Consider the following 25,962-nt stretch of genomic DNA (forward strand, 5'->3'; position numbering starts at 1 on the left):
AGACTGTCTTGCATTCCCAGTCCTCTGCAGACTCACTGTCTTCCATTCCCAACACTCTATCTCCCTAATCATCAGAGAACAGTCTGTATTAACTGTCTCTGTCTGTGTTTATGGTCACTGTCTGTGTTTACTCTCATCGTCTCTGTTTACTGGCACTGTGTTTACCTTCACTGTCTGTGTTTCACTGTCACTGTCTGTTTCAATGTCACTATCTGTGTTTCACTGTCATTATCTGTGTATTACTGTCACTGTCTGTGTATCACTGTCACTATCTGTGTTTCACTGTCACTGTGTGTTTCACTGTCACTACCTGTGTTTCACTGTCACTATCTGTGTATCACTGTCATTGTGTGTTTACTGTCACTGTCTGTGTATCACTGTCACTATCTGTGTTCACTGTCACTGTGTGTTTCACTGTCACTGTCTGTGTATCACTGTCACTATCTGTGTTTCACTGTCACGATCTGTGTATCATTGTCACTATTTGTGTTTCACTGTCACTGTGTGTTTCAGTGTCACTATCTGTGTATCACTGTCACTATCTGTGTTTACTGTCACTGCGTGTTTCACTGTCACTATCTGTGTTTTACTGTCACTATCTGTGTATCACTGTCACTGTGTGTTTCACTGTCACTACCTGTGTTTACTGTCACTGTGTGTTTCACTGTCACTATCTGTGTTTCACTGTCACTGTGTGTTTACTGTCACTGTTTGTGTTTCACTGTCACTGTCTGTGTTTACGGTCACTCTGTGTTTCACTGTCACTGTGTTTCACTCTCACTGTGTGTTTCACTGTCACTGTGTTTACTGTCACTGTCTGTGTTTACTGTCACTGTGTGTTTCACTGTCACTGTCTGTGTATCACTGTCACTATCTGCGTTTCACTGTCACTATCTGTGTTTCACTGTCTCTGTCTGTGTTTCACTGTCACTATCTGTGTTTCACTGTCACTGTGTGTTTCACTGTCATTGTCTGTGTATCACTGTCACTATCTGTGCATCACTGTCGCTGTGTGTTTCACTGTCACTGTCTGTGTTTCACTGTCACTGTGTGTTTCACTGTCACTGTGTGTATCACTGTCACTGTCTGTGTTTCACTGTCACTGTCTGTGTTTCACTGTCACTGTGTGTTTCACTGTCTGTGTTTCACTGTCACTATCTGTGTATCACTCTCACTATCTGTGTTCACTGTCACTATTTGTGTTTCACTGTCACTATCTGTGTTTCACTGTCTCTGTGTTTACTGTCACTATCTGTGTTTCACTGTCACTGTCTGTGTTTCACTGTCACTGTGTGTTTCACTGTCACTGTGTGTATCACTGTCACTGTCTGTGTTTCACTGTCACTGTGTGTTTCACTGTCACTGTGTGTATCACTGTCACTGTCTGTGTTTCACTGTCACTATCTGTGTATCACTCTCACTATCTGTGTTCACTGTCACTATTTGTGTTTCACTGTCACTATCTGTGTTTCACTGTCTCTGTGTTTACTGTCACTATCTGTGTTTCACTGTCACTATCTGTGTATCACTGTCACTATCTGTGTTTCACTGTCACTATCTGTGTTTACTGTCACTACCTGTGTTTACTGTCACTGTGTGTTTCACTGTCACTGTCTGTGTTTACTGTCACTATTTGTGTTTACTGTCAATATCTGTGTATCAATGTCACTGTGTGTTTCACTGTCACTATCTGTGTTTCACTGTCACTATCTGTGTATCACTGTCACTGTGTGTTTACTGTCACTGTTTGTGTTTCACTGTCACTGTCTGTGTTTACGGTCACTCTGTGTTTCACTGTCACTGTGTTTCACTCTCACTGTGTGTTTCACTGTCACTGTGTTTACTGTCACTGTCTGTGTTTACTGTCACTGTGTGTTTCACTGTCACTGTCTGTGTATCACTGTCACTATCTGCGTTTCACTGTCACTATCTGTGTTTCACTGTCTCTGTCTGTGTTTCACTGTCACTATCTGTGTTTCACTGTCACTGTGTGTTTCACTGTCATTGTCTGTGTATCACTGTCACTATCTGTGCATCACTGTCACTGTGTGTTTCACTGTCACTGTCTGTGTTTCACTGTCACTGTCTGTGTTTCACTGTCACTGTGTGTTTCACTGTCACTGTGTGTATCACTGTCACTGTCTGTGTTTCACTGTCACTGTGTGTTTCACTGTCTGTGTTTCACTGTCACTATCTGTGTATCACTCTCACTATCTGTGTTCACTGTCACTATTTGTGTTTCACTGTCACTATCTGTGTTTCACTGTCTCTGTGTTTACTGTCACTATCTGTGTTTCACTGTCACTGTCTGTGTTTCACTGTCACTGTGTGTTTCACTGTCACTGTGTGTATCACTGTCACTGTCTGTGTTTCACTGTCACTGTGTGTTTCACTGTCACTGTGTGTATCACTGTCACTGTCTGTGTTTCACTGTCACTATCTGTGTATCACTCTCACTATCTGTGTTCACTGTCACTATTTGTGTTTCACTGTCACTATCTGTGTTTCACTGTCTCTGTGTTTACTGTCACTATCTGTGTTTCACTGTCACTATCTGTGTATCACTGTCACTATCTGTGTTTCACTGTCACTATCTGTGTTTACTGTCACTACCTGTGTTTACTGTCACTGTGTGTTTCACTGTCACTGTCTGTGTTTACTGTCACTATTTGTGTTTACTGTCAATATCTGTGTATCAATGTCACTGTGTGTTTCACTGTCACTATCTGTGTTTCACTGTCACTATCTGTGTATCACTGTCACTGTGTGTTTACTGTCACTATCTGTGTTCACTGTCACTGTCTGTGTATCACTGTCACTATTTGTGTTTCACTGTCACTGTGTGTTTCAGTGTCACTATCTGTGTATCACTGTCACTATCTGTGTTTCAATGTCACTATCTGTGTTTACTGTCACTGCATGTTTCACTGTCACTATCTGTGTTTTATTGTCACTATCTGTGTATTACTGTCACTGTGTGTTTCACTGTCACTATCTGTGTTTCACTGTCACTGTGTGTTTACTGTCACTGTCTGTGTTTCACTGTCACTGTCTGTGTTTACGGTCACTCTGTCTTTCACTGTCACTATCTGTGTTCACTGTCACTGTGTTTCACTCTCACTGTGTGTTTCACTGTCACTGTGTTTACTGTCACTATCTGTGTTTCACTGTCACTGTGTGTTTACTGTCACTGTCTGTGTTTCACTGTCACTGTCTGTGATTACGGTCACTCTGTCTTTCACTGTCACAATCTGTGTTCACTGTCACTGTGTTTCACTCTCACTGTGTGTTTCACTGTCACTGTGTTTACTGTCACTGTGTGTTTCACTGTCACTATTTGTGTTTACTGTCCATATCTGTGTTTACTGTCACTATCTGTGTTCACTGTCACTATCTGTGTTTCACTGTCACTCTGTGTTTCACTGTCACTATCTGTGTTCACTGTCACTATCTGCGTTTCACTGTCACTCTCTGTGTTTCACTGTCTCTGTCTGTGTTTCACTGTCACTATCTGTGTTTACTGTCACTATCTGTGTTTCACTATCACTATTTGTGTATCACTGTCACTGTGTTTCACTGTCACTGTGTGTTTCACTGTCACTATCTGTGTATCACTGTCACTCTGTGTTTCACTGTCACTGTCTGTGTTTCACTGTCACAGTGTGTTTCACTGTCACTATCTGTGTATCACTGTCACTCTGTGTATCACTGTCACTCAATGTTTCACTGTCACTGTGTGTTTCACTGTCACTATCTGTGTTTCACTGTCACTGTCAGTGTTTACTGTCACTGTGTGTATCACTGTCACTGTCTATGTTTCACTGTCACTGTGTTTCACTGTCACTATCTGTGTTCACTGTCACTATCTGCGTTTCACTGTCACTATCTGTGTTTCACTATCACTGTGTGTTTCACTGTCATTGTCTGTGTATCACTGTCACTGTGTGTTTCACTGTCACTATCTGTGTATCACTGTCACTGTGTGTTTCACTGTCATTATGTGTGTTTCACTGTCTCTGTCCGTGTTTACTGTCACTATCTGTGCTTCACTGTCACTATCTGTGCATCACTGTCACTATCTGTGTTTCACTGTCACTGTGTGTTTCACTGTCATTGTCTGTGTATCGCTGTCACTGTGTGTATTACTGTCACTGTGTGTATTACTGTCACTGTCTGTGTTTCACTGTCACTGTGTTTCACTGTCACTATCTGTGTATCACTCTCACTATCTGTGTTCACTGTCACTGTCTGCGTTTCACTGTCACTATCTGTGTATCACTGTCACTATATGTGTTTACTGTCACTGTGTGTTTCACTGTCACTATCTGTGTATCACTGTCACTATTTGTGTTTCACTGTCACTGTGTGTTTCACTGTCACATTCTGTGTATCACTGTCAGTGTCTGTGTTTACTATCACTGTCTGTGTTTACTGTCACTGTGTGTTTCACTGTCACTGTGTTTCACTGTCACTGTCTCTGTTTACTGTCACTGTCTGTGTATCACTGTCACTATCTGTGGTTCACTGTCACTGTCTGTGTTTACTGTCATTGTGTGTTTCACTGTCACTATCTGTGTTTCACTGTCACTATCTGTGTTTACTGTCCATATCTGTGTTTACTGTCACTATCTGTGTTTTACTGTCACTATCTGTGTATCACTGTCACTGTGTGTTTCACTGTCACTATCTGTTTTCACTGTCACTATCTGTGTATCACTGTCACTGTGTGTTTCACTGTCACTATCTGTTTTCACTGTCACTATCTGTGTATCACTGTCACTGTGTGTTTCACTGTCACTATCTGTGTTTTACTGTCTGTATCTGTGTATCACTGTCACTGTGTGTTTCACTGTCACTATCTGTGTTTACTGTCACTGTGTGTTTCACTGTCTCTGTGTATACTGTCACTATCTGTGTATCACTGTCACTGTGTGTTTCACTCTCACTATCTGTGTTTCTCTGTCACTGTCTGTGTATCACTGTCACTGTGTGTTTCACTGTCACTATCTGTGTTTCGCTGTCAATGTCTGTGTTTACTGTCACTGTGTGTTTCACTGTCACTGTCTGTGTTTACTGTCACTGTCTGTGTATCACTGTCACTATCTGTGTTTCACTGTCAATGTCTGTGTTTACTGTCACTGTGTGTTTCACTGTCACTGTCTGTGTATCACTGTCACTGTGTGTTTCACTGTCACTATCTGTGTATCACTGTCACTGTGTTTCACTGTCACTGTGTGTATCACTGTCACTGTCTATGTTTCACTGTCACTGTGTGTTTCACTGTCACTATCTGTGTATCACTGTCCCTGTGTGTTTCACTGTCACTGTCACTGTGTGTTTCACTGTCACTATCTGTGCATCACTGTCACTATCTGTGTTTCACTGTCACTGTCAGTGTTTACTGTCACTGTGTGTATCACTGTCACTGTCTATGTTTCACTGTCACTATCTGCGTTTCACTGTCACTGTGTGTTTCACTGTCATTGTCTGTGTATCACTGTCACTGTGTTTCACTGTCACTATCTGTGTATCACTGTCACTGTGTGTTTCACTGTCATTATCTGTGTATCACTGTCACTGTCTGTGTATCACTGTCACTGTGTTTCACCGTCACTATCTGTGTATCACTGTCACTATCTGTGTTCACGGTCACTATCTGTGTTCCACTGTCACTGTCTGTGTATCACTGTCACTATCTGTGTATCACTGTCGCTGTGTGTTTCACTGTCACTATCTGTGTTTACTGTCACTGTCTGTGTTTCACTGTCACTATCTGTGTTTACTGTCACTATCTGTGTATCACTGTTACTATCTGTGTTTACTGTCACTGTCTGTGTTTACTGTCACTGTGTGTTTCACTGTCACTGTCTGTGTTTACTGTCACTATTTGTGTTTCACTATCACTGTCTGTGTTTCACTGTCACTATCTGTGTTTCACTGTCATTATCTGTGTTTCATTGTCACTATCTGTGCATCACTGTGACTGTGTGTATCACTGTCACTGTGTGTTTACTGTCACTATCTGTGTTTCACTGTCACTCTCTTTGTTTACTGTCACTATCTGTGTTTCACTGTCACTGTGTATCACAGTCACTATATGTGTTTCACTTTTATTATCTGTGTTTCACTGTCTCTGTCTGTGTTTACTGTCACTATCTGTGTTTCACTGTCATTATCTGTGTTTCATTGTCACTATCTGTGTATCACTGTGACTGTGTGCTTCACTGTCACTGTGTTTCACTGTCATTGTCTGTGTATCACTGTCACTGTGTGTTTCTCTGTCACTATCTGTGTATCACTGTCACTGCGTTTCACTGTCACTGTGTGTTTCACTGTCACTGTCTGTGTATCACTGTCACTATCTGTGTTTCACTGTCACTGTCAGTGTTTACTGTCACTGTGTGTATCACTGTCACTGTCTGTGTTTCACTGTCACTATCTGTGTTCCACTGTCACTGTGTGTTTCACTGTCATTGTCTGTGTATCACTGTCACTGTGTTTCACTGTCACTATCTGTGTATCACTGTCACTGTGTGTTTCACTGTCATTATCTGTGTATCACTGTCACTGTCTGTGTATCACTGTCACTGTGTTTCACCGTCACTATCTGTGTATCACTGTCACTATCTGTGTTCACGGTCACTATCTGTGTTCCACTGTCACTGTCTGTGTATCACTGTCACTATCTGTGTATCACTGTCGCTGTGTGTTTCACTGTCACTATCTGTGTTTACTGTCACTGTCTGTGTTTCACTGTCACTATCTGTGTTTACTGTCACTATCTGTGTATCACTGTTACTATCTGTGTTTACTGTCACTGTCTGTGTTTACTGTCACTGTGTGTTTCACTGTCACTGTCTGTGTTTACTGTCACTATTTGTGTTTCACTATCACTGTCTGTGTTTCACTGTCACTATCTGTGTTTCACTGTCATTATCTGTGTTTCATTGTCACTATCTGTGCATCACTGTGACTGTGTGTATCACTGTCACTGTGTGTTTACTGTCACTATCTGTGTTTCACTGTCACTCTCTTTGTTTACTGTCACTATCTGTGTTTCACTGTCACTGTGTATCACAGTCACTATATGTGTTTCACTTTTATTATCTGTGTTTCACTGTCTCTGTCTGTGTTTACTGTCACTATCTGTGTTTCACTGTCATTATCTGTGTTTCATTGTCACTATCTGTGTATCACTGTGACTGTGTGCTTCACTGTCACTGTGTTTCACTGTCATTGTCTGTGTATCACTGTCACTGTGTGTTTCTCTGTCACTATCTGTGTATCACTGTCACTGCGTTTCACTGTCACTGTGTGTTTCACTGTCACTGTCTGTGTATCACTGTCACTATCTGTGTTTCACTGTCACTGTCAGTGTTTACTGTCACTGTGTGTATCACTGTCACTGTCTGTGTTTCACTGTCACTATCTGTGTTCCACTGTCACTGTGTGTTTCACTGTCATTGTCTGTGTATCACTGTCACTGTGTTTCACTGTCACTATCTGTGTATCACTGTCACTGTGTGTTTCACTGTCATTATCTGTGTATCACTGTCACTGTCTGTGTATCACTGTCACTGTGTTTCACCGTCACTATCTGTGTATCACTGTCACTATCTGTGTTCACGGTCACTATCTGTGTTCCACTGTCACTGTCTGTGTATCACTGTCACTATCTGTGTATCACTGTCGCTGTGTGTTTCACTGTCACTATCTGTGTTTACTGTCACTGTCTGTGTTTCACTGTCACTATCTGTGTTTACTGTCACTATCTGTGTATCACTGTTACTATCTGTGTTTACTGTCACTGTCTGTGTTTACTGTCACTGTGTGTTTCACTGTCACTGTCTGTGTTTACTGTCACTATTTGTGTTTCACTATCACTGTCTGTGTTTCACTGTCACTATCTGTGTTTCACTGTCATTATCTGTGTTTCATTGTCACTATCTGTGCATCACTGTGACTGTGTGTATCACTGTCACTGTGTGTTTCTCTGTCACTATCTGTGTATCACTGTCACTGTGTGTTTCTCTGTCACTATCTGTGTATCACTGTCACTATCTGTGTTTACTGTCACTATCTGTGTTTCACTGTCACTCTCTTTGTTTACTGTCACTATCTGTGTTTCACTGTCACTGTGTATCACAGTCACTATATGTGTTTCACTTTTATTATCTGTGTTTCACTGTCTCTGTCTGTGTTTACTGTCACTATCTGTGTTTCACTGTCATTATCTGTGTTTCATTGTCACTATCTGTGTATCACTGTGACTGTGTGCTTCACTGTCACTGTGTTTCACTGTCATTGTCTGTGTATCACTGTCACTGTGTGTTTCTCTGTCACTATCTGTGTATCACTGTCACTGCGTTTCACTGTCACTGTGTGTTTCACTGTCACTGTCTGTGTATCACTGTCACTATCTGTGTTTCACTGTCACTGTCAGTGTTTACTGTCACTGTGTGTATCACTGTCACTGTCTGTGTTTCACTGTCACTATCTGTGTTCCACTGTCACTGTCTGTGTATCACTGTCACTATCTGTGTATCACTGTCGCTGTGTGTTTCACTGTCACTATCTGTGTATCACTGTCACTATCTGTGTTTCACCTTTATTATCTGTGTTTCACTGTCTCTGTCTGTGTTTACTGTCACTATCTGTGTTTCACTGTCATTATCTGTGTTTCATTGTCACTATCTGTGCATCACTGTGACTGTGTGTATCACTGTCACTGTGTGTTTCTCTGTCACTATCTGTGTATCACTGTCACTGCGTTTCACTGTCACTGTGTGTATCACTGTCACTATCTGTGTTTCACTGTCATTGTCAGTGTTTACTGTCACTGTGTGTATCACTGTCACTATCTGTGTTCACTGTCACTATCTGCGTTTCACTGTCATTATCTGTGTTTCACTGTCTCTGTGTTTACTGTCACTATCTGTGTATCACTGTCACTGTGTGTTTCACTGTCACTATCTGTGTTTCACTGTCACTGTGTTTACTGTCACTCTCTGTGTTTCACTGTCACTATCTGTGTTCACTGTCACTGTCCGTGTATCACTGTCACTGTGTGTTTCACTGTCACTGTCTGTGTATCTCTGTCGGTCTGTGTTTCACTGTCACTATCTGTGTTCACTGTCACTGTCCGTGTATCACTGTCACTGTGTGTTTCACTGTCACTGTCTGTGTATCTCTGTCAGTCTGTGTTTCACTGTCACTTTCTGTGTTTGGGTCTGATGTTACTCATTGTCCAACACCTTATCATCTTACAGCTAGCAAAGATTCTTACTTCACCTTTTCCCGTGTCAGAGGTCACTGCGGCCCTTTGAGCACTGCTACGGTTGATTCAAGTGGTAAAAATTCCAGCATGCTGATCTTCGAATCAAGGTTTGAGAGTGGAAACCTGCAGAAAGCAACTAGAGTGTGAGTAGATTCAGTCTGCCTTTGTCTGGAATGAACTGGGACATTATTTCACTGGGCTCCCGTCTCCCCAGTCATCTCCACCCACACTGGTTGCTGACACCCTTGTGCAGCTGGCCTTCTGTTCTGTTAGCCCGACCTCCGTTCCTCCATCCGTTTTCTCTCTGCTCTTCTGTCTCCATATAAACCTACAGGTATTGGAACGGGTTGAGATTGTGTCAAAATTTCCCCTGTTGTTTCATCAATCTCAAACGGCAACAGCTTTAGCTCACAAACACAGAAAATCTACAGATACTCAAAATCCAAAGCAACACCCACAAAGTGCTGGCGGAACTCAGCAGGCCAGGCAGCATCCTGCTCAGACTCTGACTTCTCTTTCTTTCCAGTGCTGATGAAGGGTTTTGGCCAAAAATGTCGACTGTTTACTCTTTCCATAGACGCTGCCTGGCCTGCTGAGTTCCTCCAGTGTTTTGTGCGTAAGCAGCTTAATTATTTGGGCCTATCTCATCTCGAAGTGAAGTGTGTCTCCTGTGGTTCAGGACCATGTCTCCCTGGGGAATAGTGTTTGTTGCACAGCTGTTGGCTCCATCCTCAGCAGAACCTGAGGAGTCAATTATTCTGTCTGGCCTACCCAGTAAGGCCATAGACCACATCACTGCACAGCTACATGTGAAACATGAATGGAGCTGGAAATGGCTCTTTATGAATGGTGAATAATCACAGAACCCACCCAGATGCAGGGAGAACCCGAGTACTGATATGATGTTGATTGTAGTAACCACTCATGACCCAACCTCTCACCCTCCCATTGCCCCCACCATCACCTATCCATTACCCCAGCATCATCTGCTATTGCTCCTCATCACCCATCTATTACTCCCATCATCAATTAACCCCCCAGTCACCTTTGATCCCTATCACCCTCCCATTACCACTCATCACCCTCCCTTTGACCGCCTTTCACCCTCCCATTTTCTCCCCTCACCCTATTGTCTGTCACCTTTCCATCTCTTCCCACCACACACCCTTACCACTCTGTTACCTCCCATCAACCTCCTATTACCCCTTTGTCACCGTCACCCTCCCATTCCTCCACCATCACCCATTACCATTCTGTCAGCCTCCCATTACCCCCACCGTCACCCTCCCATTACCCCCACTGTCACCCTTTCATTACACCTCATACCCTCCCATCACCATCCTGATGTCATCTCATTGCCTCTCCTTAACCCCACATCACCCCCCTTGTCACTGTGCCAATACTACATATCACTCTCCCATTTACCTCTTGCACTCACTCATTAACTCCTCTCTCACTCCCATTACCCCTTGTCAGCCTCCCATTACTCCTTGTCACCACCCCCATGACCTGCCCTGTTACCGGTCACCCCACCGTTTTCCAGCCTGGTTGTTAACCCCCTCCCACCCCCCGCTGCCCCCATGACCTGCCCCGTTACCGGTCACCCCGCCGTTTTCCAGCCTGGTCGTCAACCCCCCCTCACCCCCCGCTGCCCCCATGACCTGCCCCGTTACCGGTCACCCCGCCGTTTTCCAGCCTGGTCGTCAACCCCCCTCCCACCCCCCGCTGCCCCCATGACCTGCCCCGTTACCGGTCACCCCGCCGTTTTCCAGCCTGGTCGTCAACCCCCCTCCCACCCCCCGCTGCCCCCATGACCTGCCCCGTTACCGGTCACCCCACCATTTTCCAGCCTGGTCGTTTACAGTGTGAATGTGCCCTTTATCCTGTTTCTCTGTTGCAGCGACACCTATGAGTATGAGCTCACTCTGCGCACAGACCTCTACACCGACAGACACACGCAGTGGTACTACTTCCGTGTCCAGAACATGCAGCCTGGGGTCACGTACCGTTTCACCATCGTCAACCTGATGAAGTGCACCAGCCTGTACAGCCAGGGCCTGAAGCCGCTGCTGTACTCCGAGCGAGAGGCACAACTGAGACAGGTGGGCTGGCACCGTGTGGGCCAGGACATCTGCTACTACAGGAACAACCTGGGCCAGGAGGGCAGGAGGCTGTACTCTCTCACCTGGACCTGCCAGTTCCCCCATGCCAATGACACCTGCTTCTTCGCCCACTCCTACCCCTACACTTACTCAAACCTGCAGGGCTACCTGAGCGTCATCGCCAACGACCCCGTCCGCTCCCAGTACTGCAAGCTGCGGGTGCTCTGCCGCACCTTGGCAGGCAACGTGGTCCATGTGTTGACCATCACCTCTCCGAATGGCAGTCAGGAACCCCGCCCACACAAGCAGGCAGTGGTGGTCACTGCCCGTGTCCACCCCGGCGAGACCAATGGGTCTTGGGTGATGGTGGGCTTCTTGGAGCACATCCTGGGTAGCTCCGATGATGCCCAGCTCCTGCGGGACACGTTTCTCTTTAAGGTGGTGCCCATGCTGAACCCGGATGGTGTGATCGTGGGGAACTACCGCTGCTCATTGACTGGCCGGGACCTGAACCGCAACTACAGCACGGCGCTGCAGGACTGCTTCCCATCCGTGTGGCACACCAGGAACATGGTGCAGAGGTGGGTCCCACACTGCTGTCAGTGGCAGAGGCACGTGGAACTGTGAACATGGCCCCGTGCTCGGTGCTCATTCTGAGGCTGACACCGAAGCCGGGGGGGGGGGCAGTTCCAGTACAGGAGACACTGCCAGCACTGGTTGTGGTGCAAAAAGGAAACCAGAATGGATAATAGAGAGTTGGTGGGACGGAGGGAGAGGTGTGTGAGGGGGTGTGGGTGGGGTGGAGAACAAATGTTAAGCTGGTAGGACAGGACAGGAGGTGTGTCAGAAGAGGAAGTGTGAGGGGAAGGGATGTTTGGGATGGGGAGATGGTGACAGGGGCGACTCGTGGGTCAGGAAGCAGGTTTGAGGAGGCGGCTAGCGGAGGGCACAGGAAGGAGGAGGGCTGTGTAACCATATAACAATTACAGCACGGAAACATGGAGTCCCTGCCGAACTCTTACTCTCACCTAGTCCCACTGACCTGCACTCAGCCCATAACCCTCCATTCCTTTCCTGTCCATATAGCTATCCAACTTAATTTTAAATGACAACATCGAACCTGCCTCAACCACTTCTGCTGGAAGCTTGTTCCACACAGCTACCACTCTCTGAGTAAAGAAGTTCCCCCTCATGTTACCCCTAAACTTTTGCCATTTAACTCTCAACTCATGTCCTCTTGTTTGAATCTCCCTCATTCTCAATGGAAAAAGCCTATCCACGTCATCTCTATCAATCCCCCTCATAATTTTAAACACCTCTGTCAAGTCCCCCCTCAACCTTCTACACTCCAAAGAATAAAGACCTAACTTGTTCAACCTTTCTCTGTAACTTAGCAGATGAAACCCAGGTAACATTTTAGTAAACCTCCTCTGTACGCTCTCAATTTTTTTGACATCTTTCCTATAATTTGGTGACCAGAACTGTACACAATACTCCAAATTTGGCCTCACCAATGCCTTATACAATTTCAACATTACATCCCAACTCCTATACTCAATGCTCTGATTAATAAAGGCCAGCATACCAAAAGCTTTCTTCACCACCCTATCCATATGAGATTCTACCTTCAGGGAACTATGCACCATTATTCCTAGATCCCTCTGTTCTACAGCATTCATCAATGCCCTACCATTTACCATGTATGTCCTATTTTGATTAGTCCTACCAAAATGTAGCACCTCTCATTTATCAGCATTAAACTCCATCTGCCATCTTTCAGCCCACTCTTCTACCTGGCCTAAATCTCTCTGCAAGCTTTGAAAACCTACTTCATTATCCACAACGCCACCTATCTTAGTATCATCTGCATACTTACTAATCCAATTTACCACCCCATCATCCAGATCATTAATATATATGACAAACAACATTGGACCCAGTACAGATCCCTGAGGCACACCGCTACACACCGTCTTCCAATCTGACACACAGTTATCCACCACTACTCAATGGCGTCTCCCATCTAGCCACTGCTGAATCCATTTTACTACTTCCATATTAATGCCTAACGATTGAATCTTCCTAACTAACCTTCCATGTGGAACCTTGTCAAAGGCCTTACTGAAGTCCATATAGATAACATCCACCGCTTTACCCACATCAATTTTCTTACTAACCTCATCAAAAAATTCAATAAGATTTGTCAAACATGACCTTCCACGCACAAATCCATGTTGACTTTTCCTAATCAGACCCTGTCCATCTGACCCCCTAACTATCGAGTCCCCTATTACTACTGCCCTCCTCTTCCTTTCCCTACCCTTCTTAGCTACAGGGCCAGACTATGTGCGGAAGGCATGGCCATTGTTGCTTCCCCCAGGAAACAGTTACAGTATACAGTTTATAAAATTAACCTAAGGTAACCGTTGCTGGATCTGCTGATAACTTGGAAAATAAGTTGTGAAGAGGGTATAAAGGGATAGTTTGTGGGTGAGAAAAGATCTGAAAAGTGGACGATACTGTGGGAAAATGTGAAATTGTATGTTGTGGCAGGAGAAAAGCAAAATATTGTCCAAACTTTGAGACGTTACAGAATGCTGAGGTGCAGAGATCTGGGTGCCCCAGGACATAGGTAACAAAAGCTTAATGTGGGAAAAGCAAGAATGTTATTGCTCATTGAATACAGGGCAGGTGGGTTGTACAGGGCATTGGTGAGACCACATCCAAAATATTGTGGATTTTTAAAAATAGAAATAGCAACGCTTGTGAAGCATTTCAGGCCAGGTTTACTACACTGATACTTGGAATGGGTAGACTGTCACAATTGCTGATTGTGTTGGTCAGGCTGAATGTATCTGCAGGAATTTAGGAAAATGACAGGCAATTTGACTTGGACATGTACAATCCTAAGAGTTCTTGACAGGGTGGGTGTAGTGAGAGAGAGTTAGCAGAATCTCGGTGCTGAGGGGGTCACTATTTTACAATAAGGGTTCACCAATTTTTGACCAAAATGAAGAGAAGTTCTTTTCCGGCATAAGTAGCGAGTCTTTGGTACTCTCTTCCTAGAAGTTTTGTCGTTTTAAGACAGATTCTTGGTTGGCAGGGAGTGACAGGTTATTGTAGATGGATGTGAATGAAGACTCCAGGGTACAAGCATATCAGCTGTGGTTTTGTGGAATGCTGGAGCAGTCTCAAGTAGCCCACATCAGTATCTTTACACTTCATGCAGAGCTGGTGAGGATGGTACATGGGATCACATAAATATAGAGAGCAGAAGCAAGCCATTTGGCCCATCTTGTCCATGTGGCCAAAAATGTACTTCTGAATAATCCCGTTTCCCAACACTTTGGTGGAGGGTGAGTGGTTATGACTCTAAGTGCATATCTGAAAACTTTGTAGATATGATCAAGATTTCTGCATCCATCACCCTTTCTGGCAGTGAGTAACAAACTGCACCACACATTGAGAGAACAAACTTCTTTCTCAACTCAACTAGATAACTCAGTCTACACTTCCTACTTATTGTAAGCTATTTGCTTAAAGGAATTAGATTCATTCTACTTGCCCTCTGAAAGTCTCCTAATTTTAAACACCTCAATCCTCCTTTGGTTAATTTGTGCCAAAGAAAATAGCCGCAGCCTAGACATTCTCTCCTTAAGACCGCTCTGGTAGCATCCTCAAATCATCACACCCTCTCTGGTACTATCACGTCATTTTAGTACCTGGCAACCTGAGGTGGACACAGTATTCCTACTGTGGTCTAACTAATTTTGTAGAGTTTTAACAAATTCTCCTTGCTGACCTCTTAACAACCTCATCTATCCATCTTATCTGCCTGCTGTCTACCTTCAGAGATCCGCATTCCAGTCCTAATGCCTGTTTTATTCTCTTGCCTTGTCGCCTTCACAGGATCTTCCTATTTTGGAATTTGATTTCAATATGGAACGTTAGTGTTACCACAACTAGCCGTCACTTGCAGCCTAAGTCCTCCTTCCTCCAATTCAACCAGTTTTTGTGTCATTGCCAAAATTGTGCTCCCTACATTTGTGAATGCCAGTAATGCCCAAATCCCAAAATTAAATGCAAGTCTAAATATATACCACAAAGAGCAGGGGCCAGCCCCTGGGCCCTGTGGAACTCCACCTCCTGCTGCCTTTTAGAATCATATTTACTATCATTCAAATTTCAAAGTAATTTATTATCAAAGTTCATATATGTCACCATATACAACTCTGAGATTCGGTTCTTGCGGGCATTCACAGTAAGTCCAAGAAACTCAAAGGGCACACCCAACAGAACTGACAATCAATGTGCAAAAGGCAAACTGTGAAAATGCAAAAGGAAATAATAATAATAAGCAATAAATATCGAGAACATGAGATGAAGAGCCCTTGAAAGTGAGTCCATAGGTTGTGGAAACAGTTTAGTGATGGGGCAACTGAAGTTATCCCCTCTGGTTCAAGAGCCTGATGGTTGAGGGGTGATAACTGTTTCTGAACCTGTTTGTGTGAGTCCTGAGGCTCCTGTACCTCCCTCTTGATGGCAGTAGTGAGAAGAGAGCATGACCTGGATGACCTGGTGAAGGTCCTTGACGATGGATGCTGCTTTTGTGCTTTGTCTAGATGTGCTCAATGGTAGAGAGGGCTTTATCCAATAGACTGGGCTGTATCCACTACTTTTTATAGGATTCACTATTCAAGGGCTTTGGTATTTTCATACCAGGCTCTGATAAAATCAGTCAATATACTCTCCACCATATATCAATAGAAGCTTGTCGAAGTTTCAGAAGTCATGCTGAATCTTCACAAACTTCTAAGAAAGTAGAGGAGCTGCCATGCTTTCTCTTAAGTGCTGGGCCCAGGACAGGTCCCTCTGAAATAACAACACCAAGGAACTTAAAATTGCTGACCTTCTCCCCCGATGAGAATGGCTCATAGACCTCTAGTTTCCTCCTCCTGTGGTCAATAATCAGTTCTTTAGTCGTGCAGACATTGAGTAAGAGATTGTTGCGGCACCTCTCATCCAGGTTTTCAATCTCGCTCCTATATGCTGACTCATCACCACCTTTGATTCAGGCAACTACAGTGGTGTCATCAGGAAACTTAAATATGGCATTAGAGCTGTGCATAATAAGTATAAAGTGAGTAGAGCAGGGGGCTAAGCACACAGCCTTGTGGTGCACCTGTGCTGATGGAGATTGTGGAGGAGATGTTTTTGCCAATCCAAACTGACTGGGGTTTGCAAGTGTAGAAATCGAAGATCCAATTGCACAAGGATGTATTGAGTTCAAAGTCTAGAAGCTTATTGATTTGAGGGGGTGATCATTTTGAATGCCAAGCTGTAGTCAATAAAGATCATCATGATGTATGCATGTTAATTGCTCAGATGTTCCAAGGTTGAGTGAAGAGTTGTTGGCCAGTTGTGATGGTAGGCAAATTGGAGTGGATCCAGGTCACTTCTCAGACAGGAGCTGCTATGTTCCTTACTAATCTCTCAAAGCACTAATCACAATGGATGGAAGTGCTACTCGATGATAGTCATTGAGGGAGGCCACCACATTCTTCGAAACAGGTACAATTAAAGCCTGGTTGAAGCAGGTGGGCACCTCAGATTCTCATATGAGAGAGGAAAAATATTAGTGAACACTCCAGTCAGTTAATCAGCACAGGTCTTTAGTACCAGCCCAGGTATCCCGTCCCCATCAAGGCCAATTAATCAGCACAGGTCTTTAGTACTTGGCCAGGTACCCCGTCCCCATCAAGGCCAATTAATCAGAGGTCTTTAGTACTTGGCCAGGTACCCCGTCCCCATCAAGGCCTGTTAATCAGCACAGGTCTTTAGTACTTGGCCAGGTACCACATCCCCATCAAGGCCAATTAATCAGCACAGGTCTTTAGTACTTGGCCAGGTACCCTGTCCCCATCAAGGCCAATTAATCAGAGGTCTTTAGTACTTGGCCAGGTACCCTGTCCCCATCAAGGCCTGTTAATCAGCACAGGTCTTTAGTACTTGGCCAGGTACCATGTCCCCATCAAGGCCAATTAATCAGCACAGGTCTTTAGTACTTGGCCAGGTACCCCATCCCCATCAAGGCCAGTTAATCAGCACAGCTCTTTAGTACTTGGCCAGGTACCCCGTCCCCATCAAGGCCTGTTAATCAGCACAGGTCTTTAGTACTTGGCCAGGTACCACGTCCCCATCAAGGCCAATTAATCAGCACAGGTCTTTAGTACTTGGCCAGGTACCCTGTCCCCATCAAGGCCAATTAATCAGAGGTCTTTAGTACTTGGCCAGGTACCCTGTCCCCATCAAGGCCTGTTAATCAGCACAGGTCTTTAGTACTTGGCCAGGTACCATGTCCCCATCAAGGCCAATTAATCAGCACAGGTCTTTAGTACTTGGCCAGGTACCCCATCCCCATCAAGGCCAGTTAATCAGCACAGCTCTTTAGTACTTGGCCAGGTACCCCGTCCCCATCAAGGCCAGTTAATCAGCACAGGTCTTTAGTACTTGGCCAGGTACCCCGTCCCCATCAAGGCCAGTTAATCAGCACAGGTCTTTAGTACTTGGCCAGGTACCCCGTCCCCATCAAGGCCAGTTAATCAGCACAGGTCTTTAGTACTTGGCCAGGTACCCCGTCCCCATCAAGGCCAGTTAATCAGCACAGGTCTTTAGTACTTGGCCAGGTACCCCGTCCCCATCAAGGCCAGTTAATCAGCACAGGTCTTTAGTACTTGGCCAGGTACCCCGTCCCCATCAAGGTCAGTTAATCAGCACAGGTCTTTAGTACTTGGCCAGGTACCCCGTCCCCATCAAGGCCAGTTAATCAGCACAGGTCTTTAGTACTTGGCCAGGTACCCCGTCCCCATCAAGGCCAGTTAATCAGCACAGGTCTTTAGTACTTGGCCAGGTACCCCGTCCCCATCAAGGCCAGTTAATCAGCACAGGTCTTTAGTACTTGGCCAGGTACCACGTCCCCATCAAGGCCAATTAATCAGAGGTCTTTAGTACTTGGCCAGGTACCCCGTCCCCATCAAGGCTTCTTTCAATCATATGCATTGGACCCTCCAAACCAGTCTGTGATGAAACCAGTCAAAATGCTGTCCAAGTTGCATCGGTAGAAATACGATGGACTGTTTAGTGACATCCTAAACCTCTTCAACAGTATAGTAAATGGTATGCTTTTTTTGTGCCTTTGCCTCTGTTAGTGCTCAACAATTCACACACAATCAATGACACAGGCAGATCTAACAGAACTCACATGTTTAAACTTTCCCCACGTGACTGTTCCATCTCATCATCTCCTTCAGCACCACCTTTGCCTGTACAGAGAGGAGGGTGAGGGGGAGGGAGTGTGATGTGGAGGAAGTGGGAAGGAGATGAGAGTGTGGTGTCATAGGGATGTAGACAATCTGGGTGGGGGAGGTGGTGGGGAGGGGATTGGCTGGGTGGGATGAAGAAGAGTAAGAAGGAGGAAGTAAGCAAGGCCACTGGAGTAGAAGGCAAGAACAAGCAGAGGAAGGAGGGACTTGAGGGAGGTGATGGGGGTGGTGAAGAAGAGGGGTAGGAGAAGGATGTAAGAGTTGATACAGGCAAGGAGGATTGATACTGGGGAGGGGGTAGTGAGGGTTGGAATTAATAGATGGAGAGTGAGTGTTGGGACTAGGGAAGGGGGAGTAAGGGTTGGGACTAAGAGTGGGGGGATAAGGGTTGGGACTGAGGGGGGGAATGAGAGTTCGGACTGACAGAAGGGGGAATGAGAGTTGGGACTGAGAGAAGGGGGAATGAGAGTTGGGACTGAGAGAGAATGAGAGTTGGGACTGAGAGAGGAGGGATGAGGGTTGGGACTGGGGAGGGAATGAGGGTTGGAACTGAGAGAGGGTGAATGAGTGGTGGGGCTGAGAGAAGGGAATGAGGGTTGGGATTAAGAGGAGGGAATGAGGGTTGGGACTGAGAGAAGGGGAATGAGGGTTGGGACTGAGAGGGGGGAAAGAGGGTTGGGATTGAGAGAGGGGGAATGAGGGTTGGGACTGAGAGAAGGAATGAGGGTTGGGACTGAGAGAGGGGGAATGAGAGTTGGGACTGAGAGAAGGGGAATGAGAGTTGGGACTGAGAGAGGGAATGAGGGTTGGGACTAAGAGAAGGGAATGAGGGTTGGGACTGAGAGAAGGGGAGTGAGGGTTGGGACTGAGAGAAGGAATGAGGGTTGGGACTAAGAGAAGGGAATGAGGGTTGGGATTAAGAGAAGGGAATGAGGGTTGGGATTAAGAGAAGGGAATGAGGGTTGGGACTGAGAGAAGGGGAATGAGGGTTGGGACTGAGAGAGAGGGAATGAAGGTTGGGGCTGAGAGAGGGGGAATGAAGGTTGGGACTGAGAGAGGGGGAATGAGGGTTGGGACTGAGAGAAGGAATGAGGGTTGGGGCTGAGAGAGGGGGAATGAGAGTTGGGACTGAGAGAAGGGGAATGAGAGTTGGGACTGAGAGACGGGGAATGAGGGAGGAAGTTAGGTTTGGGAGTAGGGGAGGGAGGGAATGAGGTTTGAGAGTAGGGGTGGAGAAAGTGAGGTTTGGGAGTAGGGGAGGAATCTACAGTTTGTGGTGGAGATAGATGGAATAACAATACACAATAAAATGTCCCAAAGTCTTCACAAAGCCATTATCTACCTAAGGGACACCGGGACACTTTGGAGAACGTAAGGTCAAGCTGGACAGAAGGACGTTCTGGAAAGTGTATGGAAAGATATCTGGCGTTGTCAGGAAGGGTTGAGAATTTAAGGAGTGCTGCAGTGTGAGGGTGGGGAGATGCAGTTATGTCTGGAGTGTTCATAGGGAGAGGGAGAGGGCGAGGGCAGTAGGATCGTACAAGAGCAGTTTGAGTCTGTGTTGTGATGGATCTTTGTAAACTTAGTCTGATCCTGTGCAGTCTGGGTCTATCTGGTCTTGTCCATGTGGTGTTATATCTGAGTTTGTCTAGTCTGTGTCTGGGTCTGTGCAGTCTGCGTCTGAGTGTGTGTTTGTGATGTCAATGTCAGTCTGCTCTGTGTCTGGGTCTGTGTATCTTGTATCTGAGTCTGTCTGGTTTGCATCTGGGTCTGTGTCTGGGTCTGTGTATCTTGTATCTGATTCTGTCTGGTTTGTATCTGGGTCTGTGTCTCTTGTATCTGAGTCTGTCTTGTTTGTATCTGGGTCTGTGTCTGGGTCTGTGTCTCTTGTATCTGAGTCTGTCTGGTTTGTATCTGGGTCTGTGTCTCTTGTATCTGAGTCTGTCTGGTCTGTGTATCTTGTATCTGAGTCTCTCTGGTTTGTATCTGGGTCTGTGTCTCTTGTATCTGAGTCTCTCTGGTTTGTATCTGGGTCTGTGTATCTTGTATCTGAGTCTGTCTGGTCTGTGTCTGGGTCTGTGTCTCTTGTATCTGAGTCTGTCTGGTCTGTGTCTGTGTCTCTTGTATCTGAGTCTGTCTGGTCTGTGTCTGGGTCTGTGTCTCTTGTATCTGAGTCTGTCTGATTTGTATCTGGGTCTGTGTATCTTGTATCTGAGTCTGTCTGATCCGTGTCTGGGTCTGTGTCTCTTGTATCTGAGTCTGTCTTGTTTGTATCTGGGTCTGTGTCTGGGTCTGTGTCTCTTGTATCTGAGTCTGTCTGGTTTGTATCTGGGTCTGTGTCTCTTGTATCTGAGTCTGTCTGGTCTGTGTATCTTGTATCTGAGTCTCTCTGGTTTGTATCTGGGTCTGTGTCTCTTGTATCTGAGTCTCTCTGGTTTGTATCTGGGTCTGTGTATCTTGAATCTGAGTCTGTCTGGTCTGAGTCTGGGTCTGTGTCTCTTGTATCTGAGTCTGTCTGATTTGTATCTGGGTCTGTGTATCTTGTATCTGAGTCTGTCTGATCCGTGTCTGGGTCTGTGTCTCTTGTATCTGAGTCTGTCTGGTTTGTATCTGGGACTGTGTCTGGGTCTGTGTATCTTGTATCTGAGTCTCTCTGGTTTGTATCTGGGTCTGTGTCTCTTGTATCTGAGTCTGTCTGGTTTGTATCTGGGTCTGTGTCTCTTGTATCTGAGTCTGTCTGGTTTGTATCTGGGTCTGTGTCTCTTGTATCTGAGTCTGTCTGGTTTGTATCTGGGTCTGTGTATCTTGTATCTGAGTCTCTCTGGTTTGTATCTGGGTCTGTGTCTCTTGTATCTGAATCTGTCTGGTCTGTGTCTGGGTCTGTGTATCTTGTATCTGATTCTGTCTGGTTTGTATCTGGGTCTGTGTCTCTTGTATCTGAGTCTGTCTTGTTTGTATCTGGGTCTGTGTCTGGGTCTGTGTCTCTTGTATCTGAGTCTGTCTGGTTTGTATCTGGGTCTGTGTCTCTTGTATCTGAGTCTGTCTGGTCTGTGTATCTTGTATCTGAGTCTGTCTGGTTTGTATCTGGGTCTGTGTCTCTTGTATCTGAGTCTCTCTGGTTTGTATCTGGGTCTGTGTATCTTGTATCTGAGTCTGTCTGGTCTGTGTCTGGGTCTGTGTCTCTTGTATCTAAGTCTGTCTGGTCTGTGTCTGTGTCTCTTGTATCTGAGTCTGTCTGGTCTGTGTCTGGGTCTGTGTCTCTTGTATCTGAGTCTGTCTGATTTGTATCTGGGTCTGTGTATCTTGTATCTGAGTCTGTCTGATCCGTGTCTGGGTCTGTGTCTCTTGTATCTGAGTCTGTCTGGTTTGTATCTGGGACTGTGTCTGGGTCTGTGTATCTTGTATCTGAGTCTCTCTGGTTTGTATCTGGGTCTGTGTCTCTTGTATCTGAGTCTGTCTGGTTTGTATCTGGGTCTGTGTCTCTTGTATCTGAGTCTGTCTGGTTTGTATCTGGGTCTGTGTCTGGGTCTGTGTATCTTGTATCTGAGTCTCTCTGGTTTGTATCTGGGTCTGTGTCTCTTGTATCTGAATCTGTCTGGTCTGTGTCTGGGTCTGTGTATCTTGTATCTGATTCTGTCTGGTTTGTATCTGGGTCTGTGTCTCTTGTATCTGAGTCTGTCTTGTTTGTATCTGGGTCTGTGTCTCTTGTATCTGAGTCTGTCTGGTTTGTATCTGGGTCTGTGTCTCTTGTATCTGAGTCTGTCTGGTCTGTGTATCTTGTATCTGAGTCTCTCTGGTTTGTATCTGGGTCTGTGTCTCTTGTATCTGAGTCTCTCTGGTTTGTATCTGGGTCTGTGTATCTTGTATCTGAGTCTGTCTGGTCTGTGTCTGGGTCTGTGTCTCTTGTATCTGAGTCTGTCTGGTCTGTGTCTGTGTCTCTTGTATCTGAGTCTGTCTGGTCTGTGTCTGGGTCTGTGTCTCTTGTATCTGAGTCTGTCTGGTCTGTATCTGGGTCTGTGTATCTTGTATCTGAGTCTGTCTGGTTCGTATCTGGGTCTGTGTCTCTTGTATCTGAGTCTGTCTGATTTGTATCTGGGTCTGTGTATCTTGTATCTGAGTCTGTCTGATCCGTGTCTGGGTCTGTGTCTCTTGTATCTGAGTCTGTCTGGTTTGTATCTGGGACTGTGTCTGGGTCTGTGTATCTTGTATCTGAGTCTCTCTGGTTTGTATCTGGGTCTGTGTCTCTTGTATCTGAGTCTGTCTGGTTTGTATCTGGGTCTGTGTCTCTTGTATCTGAGTCTGTCTGGTCTGTGTATCTTGTATCTGAGTCTGTCTGGTTTGTATCTGGGTCTGTGTCTCTTGTATCTGAGTCTGTCTGGTTTGTATCTGGGTCTGTGTCTCTTGTATCTGAGTCTGTCTGGTTTGTATCTGGGTCTGTGTCTGGGTCTGTGTATCTTGTATCTGAGTCTCTCTGGTTTGTATCTGGGTCTGTGTCTCTTGTATCTGAATCTGTCTGGTCTGTGTCTGGGTCTGTGTATCTTGTATCTGAATCTGTCTGGTTTGTGCAACACACATCAAAGTTGCTGGTGAACGCAGCAGGCCAAGCAGCATCTATAGGAAGAGGCGCAGTCGACGTTTCAGGCCGAGACCCTTCGTCAGGACTAACTGAAGGAAGAGTGAATAAGGGATTTGAAAGCTGGAGGGGGAGGGGGAGATGCAAAATGATACGAGAAGACAGGAGGGGGAGGGAAAATGATAGGAGAAGACAGGAGGGGGAAACTGTCTGGTTTGTGTCTGTTTGTCTGAGTGTGACGTGACAGGTCTGTGGCTGCCTCGACAGGTTGATGGAAGAGCGGGATGTGATCATCTACTGTGACTTCCACGGACACAGCAGGAAGAACAACGCCTTCATGTACGGCTGCAGTGACAACCAGCCACGTGCACAGCCGCTCGGAGAAAGGGTCTTTCCTCTGATGATGAGCAAGAACGCAGCTGACAAGGCATGTCAGAAGGGGAGGGGCCGGAGGAAGGGTGGAGGAGGGGGACACGGTGGGGGGGGGGAACTGGGCTATGGAGGGGCAAATGCAGTAGAAAGGTTGGGAAAAGAGGGAATGGGGTAGGATGAGGAGGGGTGAGGGGTGAGGGAGGGATGAACAGGTGGGGCAGAGGAAGTGGGCAGATGGAGAGAGGGGTGGAGGGTGCTGCCGAATGTTTGCAGTGGGGACCACCTTGTGGTTAGCTGACTGTGGATCAATACATCGAGCTCCAGCCGTGTGACATAGTGTAGGAGCTCTTGTGTCCCATGGCCCCTGCCACCAGGCTCGCTAATCAATAACTACTCCACCCACGATCCTGACCCTTCACTGGGGTCCATCTGTAAGCAGACTGAAACTTGCCCGGCTGCTGTGGTGACTTCTTCATGAAGTCTGTCAGGTGGAGAGTAAAGGCCAGCTGTGTAACGAGGGAGGGTGACGTGACGTGTCGGTGAATGCCCAGGCTGTTCACGGCTCCTGCTGGTGACAGTTCTCTTACCAGAGCTGCAAGTTCAAGGTCCAAAAGAGTAAGGCGGGCACAGGCCGGGTCGTGATGTGGAAGATGGGGATCACTCACAGTTACACCATGGAAACAACCTTCGCCGGATCTACACTGGGTGAGTGAGAGCTTTCTCCACCCTGCACTCCCGATGGTCAGACGCAAGGCTCCTGCCTTTTCCTGTGCATGCTGCGTACAGCCCGTGGGGTAACCTGTTTCAAATACAACTGGTGCAAACATTCATCCCACCTACCCCACTCCAAACTTTGGCATCAACACTCCAGTTTTATTCCTGCTGCTGTCTCTGTGACGTTACAGAGACTGCAGGGTAACTCTGCACCTTTGGGGATGAAATTACACCTCTTCTCTTCTCAACCCCTGCTCATCACCTCCATCTGGTTCCCTCTCTCTTTCCCTTTATTTCACAGTCCACTGTCCTACCCTATCAGATTCCTCCTTCTTCAGCCCTTGACCTCTTCCACCAATCACCTCTCAGCTTCTCACATCCTCCCTCCTTTCCCTCACCTGGTCTCACCTATCACCTGCCATCTTGACTCCTCCCCCTCCCCTCACCTGTTTATTTTAGTTTCTGGCCCCTTCATTTCCAGACGTGATGAAGGGTCTCAGCCCAAAACATTGACTCTTTATTTCTCTCCATTGATACTGCCTGACCTGCTGAGCTCCTTCAGCATTTTGTGAGGGTTACTTTAGAGTTCCAGCATCTGCAGGGGGAGGGAGAGGGGAGAGGGGAGAGGGGAGAGGGGAGAGGGGGGGAGAGAGGGGAGTGGGGAGGGGGAGAGGGGAGTGGGGAGGGGGGAGAGGGGGTGGGGAGGAAGAGAGAGAGAGAGAGAGAAAAGTGAATTTGTCTGAGTTTTTGGGTGTCTGTGTGTGTGAGAGAGAGAAAGTGAGTTTGAGTTTTTGGGTGTGTGTGTGTCAGGGAGAGAGAGAAAGTGAGTTTGTTTGAATTTTAGGGTGTGTGAGAAAGAGAGAGAAAGTGAGTTTGTTTGAATTTTAGGGTGTGTGAGAAAGAGAGAGAAAGTGAATTTGTTTGAGTTTGTGTGTGTGAGAGAGAGAGAGCGAGTGTGTGTGTGTGTTTTGGGGTTTGTGTGCGAGTGCAAGAGAGGAGTCACGAGACTACAGATGCTGGAAATTTGAAACATATACAGAGAAAAATGAATACTTGACATTTTGGGATTAGACAGATACAGAGTGTGCCTGAGCCTATGTGTTTATGGGTTTCTATGTGTGAATCAGTGTCTGTGTGTGTTGATGCATGCACATGTGTGAGAGAGGGAGTGTGTGTGCATGTACACATGAGTGCCTGAAGCTGTATTCAGCCTGTGAGTACCGTGTTGGTGATGTCTGGCAGTTGGAGTGTGCACTGAGGAGACCTGGTGCCCATCTAACTGTCGGCACATTGCCTTGACCTAGGTTGGTAATGTAGGTCAGCTAACCACTGGCGAGCCGCGGGTAACACCAGGGAACAGGAACAGAAGCAGACTGTGCTGAGAATACTCAGTAGGCCAGGCAGCTCCCATGGAGACAGAGACCCTTTGGTAGGTCCATAATGTTTTGATCTTCAGCAGAAGGGTGCAGGTCCAGCTGAAGGTGATGCAGGACAGGGTGTTTTACTATCACATGAATCTGCTTTGCAGCTCCTCAGTCCCATGGGCTGCCCCGTCTCTGCCACACTCATGGAACTGACAGGGTCACTACTGCTTGGTGTTGA

General features: G+C 46.1%; 1 protein-coding gene across 1 annotated transcript in view; it reads left to right on the top strand.

Annotated features, from left to right (window-relative positions):
- The window catches only part of agbl2 (AGBL carboxypeptidase 2), a 90,659-nt gene that overhangs the window by 18,717 nt on the left and 45,980 nt on the right, over nt 1-25,962 (top strand). The window contains exons 5-8 of the mRNA XM_063061479.1: nt 9,270-9,420; nt 11,178-11,960; nt 23,542-23,701; nt 24,225-24,351. Coding sequence (XP_062917549.1) covers nt 9,270-9,420; nt 11,178-11,960; nt 23,542-23,701; nt 24,225-24,351 — 1,221 coding nt within the window. The remainder of the gene's footprint in view (nt 1-9,269; nt 9,421-11,177; nt 11,961-23,541; nt 23,702-24,224; nt 24,352-25,962) is intronic.

The sequence above is a fragment of the Mobula hypostoma genome, chromosome 11 (genome assembly GCF_963921235.1).
Source record: "Mobula hypostoma chromosome 11, sMobHyp1.1, whole genome shotgun sequence".
Taxonomy (NCBI): Eukaryota; Metazoa; Chordata; class Chondrichthyes; order Myliobatiformes; family Myliobatidae; genus Mobula; species Mobula hypostoma.